Source organism: Gnatocerus cornutus, chromosome 3 (assembly GCF_029298725.1).
Source record: "Gnatocerus cornutus isolate USDA-ARS CGAHR chromosome 3, icGnaCorn1.1, whole genome shotgun sequence".
Lineage (NCBI taxonomy): Eukaryota > Metazoa > Arthropoda > Insecta > Coleoptera > Tenebrionidae > Gnatocerus > Gnatocerus cornutus.
In genome coordinates, this window is record NC_142235.1 from 11,050,236 (window position 1) to 11,064,058 (window position 13,823).

The window sequence follows — 13,823 nt, forward strand, 5'->3', positions numbered from 1 at the left end:
AATCGCTCAAACTGTGTATGTAGTCTATTATGTTCTTCTGCTCATGATCTTTAGCTGTTAAATCCGCGCCTTTTTGACACAAATAATTCACATTTTTTAAACAACCGTTTTTACCAGCAGCAAGTAGAGGTGTTTGTCCGTTCTTATTGCGAGCGTCCAGATCTAAACCCTTTTGCAACAAAAAATCAATTATCTTAAAATTTCCATCATTTGGTTGTGCTGCATTATGCAATGGAGTGTCCCCATCAGCATCGGCAACTGTCAGGTCAGCGTTTTCGTGATGGAGATATTCAACATTCTTAAAGCATCCATGTTGACAAGCTATGTTAATTGGAGTGCTGCCATGTTTAGCACGCGCGTTGATGTTTATACCTTGTTTCAGTAAGAAGTCCATCATTTCAATATTCTCAGTTTTTGAGAATGCTGCCAAGTGCAATGAAGTTAATCCGTCTTGATCAGTGATTGTGAAGTCAGCGTTGTGGCGATGCAGGTGTTGCACATTCATAAAACAACCGTACATACAGGCGAAATGTAACGAAGTTTGTGTTAATGTTTATATCCTGTTTTAGTATAAGATCTATCACTGCAACTTTCTCATTTGTAGACAATGCGGCAAAGTGCAACGGTGTATTTCCATTGTCATCGGTGATTGCAAAGGCAGCGTTGTGGCGATGCAGATGTTGCACATTCTTAAAACAACCGTCTTTGCAAGCGAAATGTAATGGAGTCTGACCAAATTTATTCCGAATATTGATGTTTATATTCTGTTTCAGTATGAAGTCAATGACTTCAAGATTCTCATTTTGGGATATTGCAGCAAAGTGCAACGGTGTGTCTCCGTCATTTGTACCGACTGTAAAATCAGCGCTCTGATTGCACAGAAATTGTACATTTTTAACACGACAATTTATGCAAGCATAATGTAGTGGAGTTAGACCACCTTTGTTAGCAATATTTAGTTGGAGACCATTGTCTATTAAAAATTTTGCTAATTCAAAACTTTGGTTTTCAGCTTGCATTAAGTAATGTAGAACAGTACATTTGGTGTTGTCTAAACTCATTACATCTGCACCGTTTTTCATCAAAATTTTAGCACTTTCAAGAAAACCTTTTTGGCTCGCAAGATGAAGTGCAGTTTTCCCTTCTTTATTTTGTGCGGAAATGTTGACTCCTTTCGATATCAATAATTGTAACATTTTCGAATCTTCGTGGTATTTTTGCATTAGATAGTGCAATAGTGTGTTGTCATTGTCATGAAAGCCTCTTTCACTGGCACGATGAAGTGCAGTTTTACCTTCTTTATTTGGCGCGCTGACGTTGACTTCTTTGGTTATCAATAATTCTAATTTTTCAGTGTTCTCTTCCCAGCTTTGCATTAGATAATGCAATGGTGTGTTGTCGTCGTCATCTTTACTTGTCACATCCGCTCCGTTTTCGAACAAAATTCGAGCATTGTCAACAGACCCTTCTTTGAGTGCCAGATGAAGGGCTGTTTGACCTTTAAAATTTTGAGCCCCGATGTCGATTCCATAATTTTGTACCATTTTTATCACGTTTTTGTCAACTTTTTGCTTCCTAACTAAATGATGTAATATTGTATTTCCATCACTGCATTTTGCCCCATTTTGAATCAATGTGTCAAATATGTCATAGCGTCCTTCATAAGAAGCATAATCTAAAGGATTATACTTGACACCATATTCTTCGACATACATGTTGTTTATGTTTCTGCCTTTTATTTTGTCTAATATACTTTCAACTATTTTGATATTTTGTTTTCTGTCTTCAGTACCAACATCTTTGTTGCAACCTTTAATGGCCATGTGCAATAGACAGACGTTCTGGAAGTTAAATTGCACCTTTTGAAATGGCAGTTGTGAGTTTTGTTGCAACATTTTCATCCATAAGTTGCAATAACCCAACATCGCTAAATAAATTGAAAAAAATATTATGCGAAAACCATGTAAAGAAATACTTTTTTCTATATTTTTAATTGTCAATAAATCCATTTCAACAAGTTTTTCCATCGGATATAAACTACCTCGATAAAGTGAATACTCCAAACAATCAAAGTGAAATAAAAGGTCTCGTTGATGCACATCTTTAAGATTTTCTGCTAATGCATCAACTATTTTTATATAAACAGTTGTTTCACCTTCCACAAGGTTTAGTTCAGAAAAAAATAATATCGTAAACGATAATTGGAGGAAATTGCCATATGTGCAAGCTAAATGAATAGCTAGTCGACCACCTTCATCTTTCTCGTCAAAATTTGTATGGGCAAGTTTTTCAACTTCGTTTAGATTTTGGTAAATAACAGCCAAATGCAAAAGATTATTTTCAGCCATCATGATGTCGAAAATTTTTCTCAAGTTGTCGTATCTTGGTGTAAAAAACGTGTCTTTTAAAAGCACAAGCTTCTCTCTGTTTTTCTTCAACCAAACACAAGCGAAATATTCGGCAAAAGTTTGATGTTCAAATACTGAGTTACCGTTTTGATTAACATTTTTATTATCCCGTTTTTGTCTCCTTGTGCTTTAATCTCCCTCAAAAACGCTTCACTCTTGGTTTTGTCAATAAGTAGTTTTTTAGTATCTTCATCATTGAAACATGATATTAATCCTGGAATTTCGTACTGTTCCAACTCAATTTCAAAACGTATTCCAAGCTGTGTTTTCAAATTATTGTCAATGCCAAGCTTTTCGTGTTTAATTTGATCTTTACTTTCGAAAAACAACTTGTACATTTTTGTCAAAACAAACATATTCTGCTTTTGCACTTCTTCGAACGCATTCTTATTATGCAGAAATATTTCAGTTATAATGTGCAACTGCAGTGGAATTCCAATCAACTGACGACTGTTGTTGACGTCCACACTTTTGAAAACGGCGCTGAGAATCGTTTCAATTTGTTCCTTAGTATATCGTTTATGTAGTCTTTCATGTAAGTAATTTTCTTGTTGTTCTTCATTTAGTTCTTGAATTTCCATGGGTTCGACTTTCAGAGTTTCTTTAAGTTTTCCGCGTAAATTTTCTCGCGATGAAATCCAAACGGGTCGACCTTTTTTGTTCATATGTTGAAGGCATTTCAGTACCAGATCGAGATGTTTACTGTCAACTTCGTCCAAACCATCCAAAAATATTTGAACTTTATTTTGCTTGAGTAAAACTTCTTTAATTTGTTTAGTGAAGCTGTTTTCTCTAGTTTCACCAATCATCAGAAGTTCCGTCAAAAGTTTTTCTATTTCAGCTTGATTATCTGTTTCTGATCCCGAATATTTTGCAAAAAGATAATTACAGTTTATTAAACCAATATAAAAAGCCCAAGAATCTGGGGGACAGTTGTTATTCAAAACGTGCATCATTCTTGACTTCCCCATGCCAGGTGGTGCGCAGAAAACATTCAAAGTATTGTCAAGATTATCAAAAATATTTTCTTCCCGCAAAACCTTTTTTGTTCGAGTAAAGTAAACATTTCTCGGAATGTGAAATTCAGGAATATTTTTTTGTTTTTTGCCTATGAGATAAGATTGGTTTTGAGACATTTCAAACAGTTCTTGTGTTTTAATGAGTCGAGCCACTTCTTGATCAATGTTGACCACTTCCTGCAAAGAAATTTCGGGTCTTCCTTGGAACGAAACCTTAAAACGTTCCATAATCTGAGAGCGGATATCTTCAGGTACAGATTTTCTACTTAAATCGTCTAAAGTTTCAAAGACGTCCCATTCCTTAAAATCTCCACTTGTCAGATCTCCAACTAGAAGAAGTTTCTTTCCCTGCAGTTGTGGTTTCAAAAGTGTCAATACGGATTTAACCATTTTCACATTTTCTTCGTTCACTTTAATTATGAGTGGTGTCTTCTCAAGAAACCATGACACTTTTGATGGCGTAGACTTATCGTTTTGAGACAAAGCAAACTTGTTTGTATACTTTGCAAAGTTTTCATTTTCCTCCACTTGCCATGGAAGTTGGACGACATTATTCTTTACAATAGTCATTTCAAACTGCATGATTCCGTTCTTCAGGTTTTCGGTCTTTTCATTGGCGCTTTCTTGTGACAGGCAAATGATGTAGGGCGAAAAGGCGAGTTCGCTCAATTTGGCAACAAAATCCTCTTTGGTCAAAATGTAATTTTGAGCCCACCACTTATTTAAATAGTGAGTTAACTCAGCGTATATCTCGCATTTAACAAAACGGCTCAACATCTCTTTCAATTTATTTTCAACGGTTCTTAAGTTAAATTGTTGTGACAAAAGATAAAACCGAAAATCTGCGTTTTTCATTTCTAGAACTGTATTCTCTGACCGTTTTGACACATTTAATAAAATATTTTCATCAGCTAATTCGCATCGTCCCACTTCAACTTCGTTTGACAAAACAGTGCCACTTTCAATGTCCACTTTGTTGTTGGTGTAGAGAATGAAGACGTCTCCGTCACCTTTATCGCCATTTTTAGAAATAGAGTCAATAGAGTCAAAGTATTTCTGAGCGGAAAAATCTTTTTTTCTCTCAAACTGTTCCTTTTTCAAAACTTGAATGTTATCTTTGTGTTTTAGTTGAATCAGAAACCTGCGTTTTATTCCGTTTTTAAAGAAAACTTTCATTTCTATATCATCAAAATCCCCACAGTTTTCGTTGTTCGAAGTCATCTCAAAGTTTTCAACATCACTGTTGGTACTTAATTTTAAGGCGTATAACCCACACATTTGCTTTTCAAACTCCTTTCCGGAATCTATCGTCCCAGATCGTTTCTTAAAGGTTCGAAACTAAAAGAAATAACAAAAATTTGAATTTTTCCGAATTTTTGCTTTGAAAGGGTTTTAAAATGTAAAAACAGTTTAGAAAGTGATTTAGAGGTTCGTACTGTGCTAAAACTTACCTTTTCTTTAGAGAGTGAGAAATTCTTTTCTGAAAGAACGGTCATCTGTGGTGAACAAGATTTTTGACTCTTAATAAACGTGACGACCTAATGATGAAAAAAATATATTTTTAAGTTCTCAAAAAATATTTATTAAATTTCGTAGTTCAATAATCGTATTATAACAATAAAATGTTATTTTTAAAAGTTTTGAAATAAATGTAAAATATGCATGAAGATAACTCACATTTTTGGTAGACTGTGTAATTTTATTTGTAGCAGAAGTCGATAGCTGTGGTTGCAGCTCATTATGGACGTTCGGACTTTCTTCTCTCGATTGTTGTGAGTTCGTTGTTTGTGTTGTGGTTTCACTTCTCTTCTGTTATATTTGTTTAAAATTAGTTATGTTTCTATTTAGAAGATAAATTGTAACTGGGCAAAACGCCAACTTACCACTCTTTCAGATTTTGAGGTGGAGGTCGGCTGGTTTTGAGATTGTAATAAAAGCAACTCCGACTTCTTTAATTGCTCTTCTAATTGCTTAATCCGTTCTTGCAGTTGTCTATTAATTTTATCTTCGTCGTCCTCCATGTTTGGCAACTTGAAATTGCTGCAAAAAAATGGTATTGAATTTTTCGGTAGAACTGGTCTTTACCTTAATACAAAAGTTCTATTTTGTTATTTCTTTAGAATTGCACATTTTATGGCAGGGATTAGTTCTCTCAAAACAGAAGCTTAAGTGGCATTTTTTTACCTGCAAATAGCATAAATGATTATGGACATTTTTACTGAAAACACGATTTTTTTCTATGTGTTTTATTTGTCATAAATGGACGGTTTATAAGATTATATCTTTTATTCAGTTTCCTAGAAAATGTGATTAAGCAAAAAGTAACTTGTATAAATGTTCAAATAATACTTGAAGAGTCCAATGTAATAACTAAACACCTCCACAATTTTTCTTTTTTTTAACAATCAAAAAGTTTATTTCTTGCACAGTACTTAGTGGGTGCACAATCAAACATCCCAACTTTATTTGACCTATAGAATTTCAATTCTTGCTTTGGATGATTAATTTTTGGTAGTGTATTTCAAAAACACCTAGTATATTAATTTTTTTTATTACTTTGCTTTGTTGTTGTTATTTAAATTAGTTTAACAAAATGAACATAAAAACGATTAAGCTTGCCCTTACTTATTTCTGGTTTTAAAGGTAAACCACGCTTCAAAAATTAGGTATTGCTGAAAATTCATTTGTTTAAAATAAACAAGACAATCAAAAGAGCTTGTCTGTCTCGATTGCTTTATACAGTGGCTTTTCCATCTCGGTCGACAATCCACAATATTATCAGTCATCAAACGTAAAAGCAGTTTTCCTTGCAAACATTAGATTTTTTATCACAACACTTTTGAAGAAAGAATAAAAGAAAATCCAAACTCTACATAATCCAAATTTAAACAATTTAAGCACTATAAATAGTATATTATAATACCATATGAGCAAAAAAACTTTAGATAAAGGGTGGCTGTCTGCAAACTTTTGTTTTGGAAACGTATGTCGGCTTTTGTTGCCATATCCATTCATATGTGCTTGAATGTTTGATATCTTCGGCGCTTTAAACTTCTTGTTCTGCCAGAACCATTCCTACGATGCACGCTCCTAATTTCTTCAAATAACTGCACACCAATCCTTTTCATAATAAAATAATCGCCATCCAAAGATGCCATGCCGGGAACTGTCAAATTTTGACGGCTTAGTTTAGACAATCGATGACAAATTCATTTGTTTTTCACGGCCCGCCTTTATCTAAAATTTTGTTGCTCATACGGTACAAGTTTATAAGCAAGCTTTTAAAACACGCACGACGTCGTGTTTTAAAGGCGCTTATAAACAAGTGTTATACGCTATTTTTTATTATTGGAGCATTTTAGGAGCATTGAAAAAATGTGAATTTACACAATAAAATTATCAAAGGTTGTTTGTGAATCGTTTTCGTAGAAACGGTTAGCAATTGTTTGTTTACATTGTTACGCACATTTTTTCACGTTTGTAAAAATCCGTTCAGAAAATGAGTGAAGATTAAAAGGCTAGCAGAACATGCAAAACTGCGATTAATTCTGAATCTACCCGAGGCTGAGAAATACTGGTCTGCTTTACGACGAACTTCATACGATTATGGCAAACAGTGGTATGAGCATCGATGAGTTGAAACGTCAGGTGAGATGGAAATCTTCGAGTGTGGCTAGTGGCTAAATTGAAACTTCAAACAAAATAGTTGTTTCCAAACGCATTGCTGGTGTTCTGAACACATCGGTTGCTAAATCAACTTCATCAAGAGCTATGGACGTCCAACAGAAGAATGAAAATGAAAAAGCTTCTATTAGTTATGAATTAGAAGCAACAAACAACAGTAACCAGCTTAAAGCGGCGGGTTTTGAAATTTCGAACAATAGTAATTGTAATTTTCATTTTTATTTACATTATAAATAAAAATTGGTCCTGACATTTCTATTTCTTGTTACCTAAACAACTTTAAAGCTTTAGGGTGGGTTTTTCCATCTTTAAGTTAACTTAGAGTTACACAACTAACAGTTAAAAATAGCTACAAGTTAACTTCTAAGTAAAAATTTAAGTGTTTTTTTACAATATTTCAGCTTAGGGTTAGTAAACTGACAGTTAACCAAAAAATTGTTATGTTGTCAAAATTTAAATGACGGTTTCTAGTTATTCTTGGCTAATTTTTGACTTTTTTCAAAACTCCATAAGATTTCTTTACAACATTTTTTGTTTTGATCTGTGATTCGTTGTATAAATTTACTGCCATATTTCAAGTTTAGCGTAAACAAGTAGGACTTCACAAGATAACCGCCATTTCCCAAAAGAACACAATTTTTATAATTACCAGCTGCAAACCTACGCATCAGTAAAAAATAACAAAAAATATGCGCATCATAAGATCCTGGCCAGCGAGCAACAATATCTAAAATATTTGTGATAGTTTGCACATTGAATGAAAAATATTGTTTTTGGTTTCTGTATAAATGTATAAATTAAGATCTAAGAGAAGCCAAGGCCTCAGTACCTTTTTTTATTGCCTTCGACGTAGTGAATTTATGAAGCCCATTTGAATTCGCAAGTATTTTTGCAAAAACTCAAAAATCTTAAAAAGTTATAGGGGAGTATTTTTTGGGCGTCGCGACGCCACAACTATCGGAGATAAAAAAAACACCAAATTTTTGCGTCAGTTTCTAGAGCTTTGTCAACTATGAGCGTATGCAGATTTTTAAAATTTGATCTTTAAAATTAAAGACAATTTTGGGGCCGGATCCTCTATGTAGCCGACAAGCGAAAGCATTGGAAAAATTTGTTTGCCTCCCATTTTTCAAAATTCATTCAATTTTCAAACTCGTTGTTCTAACAGATCATAATATCAATTATCTATTGTGACACATGTAGTAAAATTTGTAAATTCTTAATTCTGTAGATTAACGTTAAACTACAAGTTAACTCGAACTTCATGTACTAGTCAAATTAAATTGTGAGTTAACTCAGAACTATTAGTTTAGGACGATGGAAAAACACTTATATGGTAGTTAACTATTAGTTAATTAAAACTGTAAGTTAACTAAAAATGGAAAAATCCAGCCTTAGTGTTTTAAAGACCCTTTTTTGCACGTTTTTGTGTGTTTTAATTTAGGATTATGATTCAGGTATAATAAAAACTTATGTTTGTTTGTCTATGGCGAGTATGATTGTGAAACTGACGGAATCTCAGATAAATACAATATTTATCAACATTTTTATTTACAATTTTTTGATTTAGATAAACGTTGACATTTTATTCACTTTTTCTCAAAAACGGCTAGGTTTTAGACCTCAAATTCTCTTTGAAGTACTTTATTTGGGTTCAGCCTGTACAATTAAACATTAGATTTTAAATATTAAATTTTTTATCTAAATGTATAAAAAAATACTTTATAAAAGCAGTTTGACACGATTACGATATTTTAATTCACATTTTAATATGATTTTTCATTCTTTTGACAAAAAATGAAACAAGAGAGGTTCCGTTTTCCACCATTTTCTTTATTTTGATTCTTGAAAAACGTAGGTTTTTGCGTTTAATTTTCATATAGTTAACACAAGAGTAAAACTGATCACATCAGTTTGTAGCTCCCCGTTTCCTGTTCATGTACAAAAAAATATTTTTATAGCTTCATAATTAATAGCAATTTTGGGCCGGGAGACTAGTGTTAGCAAACCTTATATAGTTCAAAATTAAGCTTTATCCAAGATTTTATAGTCCCTTGTTTAATTTTCGGTTCTGCCATCGGGCTTTGGTTGTGTCAATATAACTCGACCAACGTTTTCACAACACAACCGAACTACCGCACCTTTTACAGGTTTTACCAATTACTTACTTTTTTACAGGAATCACACACTTTCAATAAATAACTATTATTGAGCACAAACGTAGAATTTTTAATAGCAACTTCAATGGCGAAAAGTAATTCAAGTGAAAATTGCCAACGCCTTGAATTTGACGGTTTTTCCACAACTTTATCTAAAATAAACACGACAAATCCGACCGACAAATCGTTCGGACGCCTTCGTATTATGAGCGACGATAAGATATATATCTCGGTACTAACCTTATCTCACTATTTTATACAAGCGTGAAATAGAAAATCATAGCCTTTTACGACCTACTCTTTTAATAAAAATATTATCCCGTTTAAATAACTATTTTGTTCACAATTTGTAGCGTTTCAGAATTTGGGGGCGACGAGGTGCATAATACACAAATATTTACTTTCGGAACCTCTTCGAATGCTTGGGTATTTAACATCACGACTTGAACATCAGAGTTAACAACCTAAAACTGAAACATTATTTTTGTCAGTATCGTACCGTTCGTAGCATTTTGTTTGTTTTGATTACTGTTCATCTTTCAAGTTATTGTATTCGCGTTAATTTTTTTTATTGTGGCCGCGAATCAACCACGTTTACCGCCTTACAATTTTAGCTTATACATAGAGGTGCCATAACCTTCTACCTGAATTTCACGTTGGATTTGGTATCCCGTTTTAGCTTTCCTGTCTTTTCTTGTCTCTTCACAGCGTTTATGTTTCGGCTGCCATTTGAATACAATAGTCCTAACATCTTCTTTCTTTTTTCGATTTTTATCTAAAATTTTGTTATACATGACTACGTAAATAAATCTTTGTATTTACCATCGCCAAACATCGCTTCAAAAGACATTTGTCGCCAGTGACATGTTATAGTATACCTAAACGGTGAAAAGCTGGTGGAGGGGGTGAAGATCCGTGTTCCTAACATAAGCCATCTTGGAAATAGCATTTTTGTATGCAATAATAAAAATCTGATACACCAGCGTATCAAATGTTGCTTATATCGCAAAACCCGTTTTATATTTTAAAAGGCAAAACAAAATATTATAATTTTTTTTCTATTTCGCTATATACAGGGTCTATCAGAACTGGCGGACCAAAATCATCCCATGGATAAATGATCTTCTGCAGATAAAGAGAAAATTGTTTAAAAAAATCCATTCTTGTTGGCTTTTAAAATAAGAACGGTTTTAATTGACCAATCGTGTTGTAGATGTAAAATTACCTTAAAACATATATTTTTTACCATAGAAACCTATTTAATTGTTGCAAAAAATAATTGACTGTTATGTCATAACAAAGTATTTCTGACAATTAGACAGTCATTCCAAACGTTGATTTGTGGTTTCATTGTATTTAATAATTAATTATGTTTACCCCGGAAGAATATTTTGATATGGTCTTGTTGTATGGAGAGTGTAATCGCAGTGCAACAGCTACTATCCAGCAATACGCACTTCGTTTTCCAAATAGGGAACAGCCTAGCCGAAATGTTATTTTAAGATTAGTACAGAGAGGAAGAGAATCTGGTAATTTAAAAGTATGCAGAAGGGAGGTTGGGGGTGCCCCAAGAACTGCGAGAACCGTGGACAACGAGGAAGCGGTTATTGAGATTTTTGAAGAGGAACCTGAAACGAGCATTAGTATTGTGGCCAGAAATCTTGAAATGTCCACCTCTTCTGTTCAACGTATTCTTAAAGACGAACGAATGCACCCATTTCATTATACTAAAGTGCAATGTCTTACGCCGGAAGATTATCCTCTAAGAGTGGAGTTTTGTACTTGGCTTCTGCGGGAACATGAAGCAAATGAGAACTTCGTCAAAAGCATATTGTTTACAGACGAATCTTGCTTTCAAAAAGATGGATTTTTCAATCAAAGAAATTTTCATGTTTGGGGGCGAGATAATCCGCACGTCTTCAGGCAAAGTAATCCCCAGCAAAGATTTTCTGTCAATCTTTGGGCTGGAATTTTTGGGAACGCCATAGTAAATTGTTTTGAGAACAAGTTATACGCAATTATAAAACATCACATTCTTTCAGGTTGGCCCGTACGAATTTCCCGCCAGACTCAACGGCCAAATTTATACAAATTTTTTAGTTGATGATTTGGACATGCTGCTAGACAATATTCCTCTACAAAGATTAAGAAATGTTGACATTAACAATATTTGGTTCCAACATGATGGATGCCCAGCACATTTTGCAAATGTAACTAGGAACCATTTAGATGTTAGATTTCCTAATGCATGGATAGGCCGCGGAGGCCCAAGACGTTGGCCCCCCAGGTCGCCAGACCTTACGCCCTTAGATTTTTTCCTTTGGGGACACGTCAAGAATTTGGTGTACCGAAATATGCCTGAAAATATTAACGTGTTAAGAAACCGCATTCAAGAAGCATTTGCTTCAATAACAGCTGAAATGGTCAGTAATGCTAGGGCAAGTCTACTGAGAAGAGCTGCTCTGTGCATTCAAGTGGAAGGAAGAAATTTTGAACATTTACTTTAAAAACTATTTACCTATTTTTTCAAATTTATACCGCTAATTCATTCATTTTTGTTATTTCTGTATTCATTTACTAATCTGTTTTTCGGATTCTGTTAATTTTAAAGTTTGAGTTTATTATTTCATTTTGTTGGTCTTAAAATAAACTTGTCAATTTTTATGAGAAGACGTCACCTAAAAAATTACGTCAGTGTAACAACAATGCAAAAATATTTAAGATGCATCCATAGTTACAAATAAAGCAGGAAAAGCTAATTTTCAGGTAACTTAACATCAGCAACACGATTGGTTAGTTTAAATTGTTCATTTTCTGATCACTATTAAAGATGGATTTTTTTAAACATTTTTCCAATTATTCCCAGAAGATTGTGAATACATCGTTTCATTTTGGTCCGCAAGTTCTGATAGACCCTGTATATTTATATATTTTTCTATATATTTTTCTTAGGTTTGCAGTAAACAAACCGTCAACGTTGACAATTTAGATTTTGGTTTTGATAAACCATGATAAATAAATCAATACACTATTATTTCTTGTTGTACTTGCCTTAAACTCTTTGGATGCAAGAGACCCATCATGATCATGATCAACATCTTCGCTCTCTTGGGCTTCCTTGCGCTCCGGTAACCTCGAAACATCACACCTGTCAAACTGACTGAAATTAGATTTGGCTACTTTGAATTTTTTTCCAAACATTTGTAATTCGATTTTTTTACGCTTAAATGCTGAATTTACGAAACCAACCCTCATTACAGGGTTGTACTCATTTTCTTTCCTTGAAAGGGTACTTCTAACTACCAACACAATGCTACTTGACTCACCCCTTCCGGAACACCCTTATTTAGTCTGGTCCGGGCTTAGCACAATTGGGAAGTCACGGAATTCTCGCAACAAAACATATTGCCACCTGCCTTATCGGCCTTAATTATTTATAATGGAATGACTTACCGGGGAAGTTTCGCCCCCTGCCCCATCGTTGGATAGCGGCTCGGATTACTGACACTGACCTCATTTTCTGCAACGGCAGGACACCCATGTCCTTACTCCGACCCTGGAGAATTACTCGAACGGCTGGTCTGCACCCACGTCATGGCAGCATCTCGGCATCTTTTTCTCTCTTCGAATACGGTGAAATCTACCATCACCGTACTCACCCGCGTACTGGAAATTGTGCCCATCCAGACGCTACTTGGAAATTGTACCCATCCAAGCAATAATACCCGCGTTCTGGAAATTATCCCCATCCAGAACGCAACTTGGAAATTATCCCCATCCAAGTCACCATACCAGCGTCCTAGAAATTGTACCCATCTAGAACGCTACTTGGAAATTGTGCCCATCCAAGTCAATACACCAACGCTCTGGAAATTGTGCCCATCCTGAGCGCCACTTGGAAATTGTGCCCATCCAAGTTATTACACCAGCGTTCTGGAAATTGTACCCATCCAGAACGCTACCTAGAAATCACGCCCATCCAGGTAAACACACCGGTGTTCTGGAAATTGTTTCCATCCAGAACACCTTCACGCACGACACTCATTCTACCCTTCACGTTCACCGCCCAATTCATTACTGACTTAGGGGTCAATTCTAATTCAGTGCCGCAAATCGGTTACGCAGCGGCAAAGTTGCCGCACTGTCAAATGCAAAATAAAATGATGCAAAACGCGTTAAAGCGTTGTCGACCGGCGTTATTTTATTAAGCATAGGGTAGACAAGTACTTGACAAAACGACTTGCATACTCTCATTCTTGTAGTGCTAACCAATTTAGCAAGACTTAACTCCAAAATTTGGGTAAAATGAAGCCGAATGACAGATGCCGCAGTATCCATGGTAACCACGGTTTGCGTTAACGCAAAATCGAATTAGAATTAAGCCCTTAAGCCACACATTCTAGCGTCGTTTCCCCCTACTGAGGGTGCGCATAAGTTACTGAGCCAATCCAAGGGCTCTTAATTACAACATTAACGACTCCTACTTACGTCATCATCATTATTACAAATACCACATTTTTATCGTCTTACAGTACTTCTAAGTATTTATTTAT

At 34.7% G+C, this 13,823-nt stretch overlaps 1 protein-coding gene across 1 annotated transcript; it reads right to left on the reverse strand.

Annotated features, from left to right (window-relative positions):
- Positions 1–375: 375 nt before the first annotated feature.
- LOC148176859 (uncharacterized) lies at positions 376–9,397 on the reverse strand. The gene is given in 6 exon segments (XM_088032344.1): positions 376–2,506; positions 2,509–4,765; positions 4,879–4,965; positions 5,105–5,236; positions 5,311–5,467; positions 9,280–9,397. Coding segments are annotated over 5 exon segments (4,650 nt in total). The 5' UTR covers positions 5,449–5,467; positions 9,280–9,397; the 3' UTR covers positions 376–470.
- Between the last annotated feature and the right edge of the window lie 4,426 nt (positions 9,398–13,823).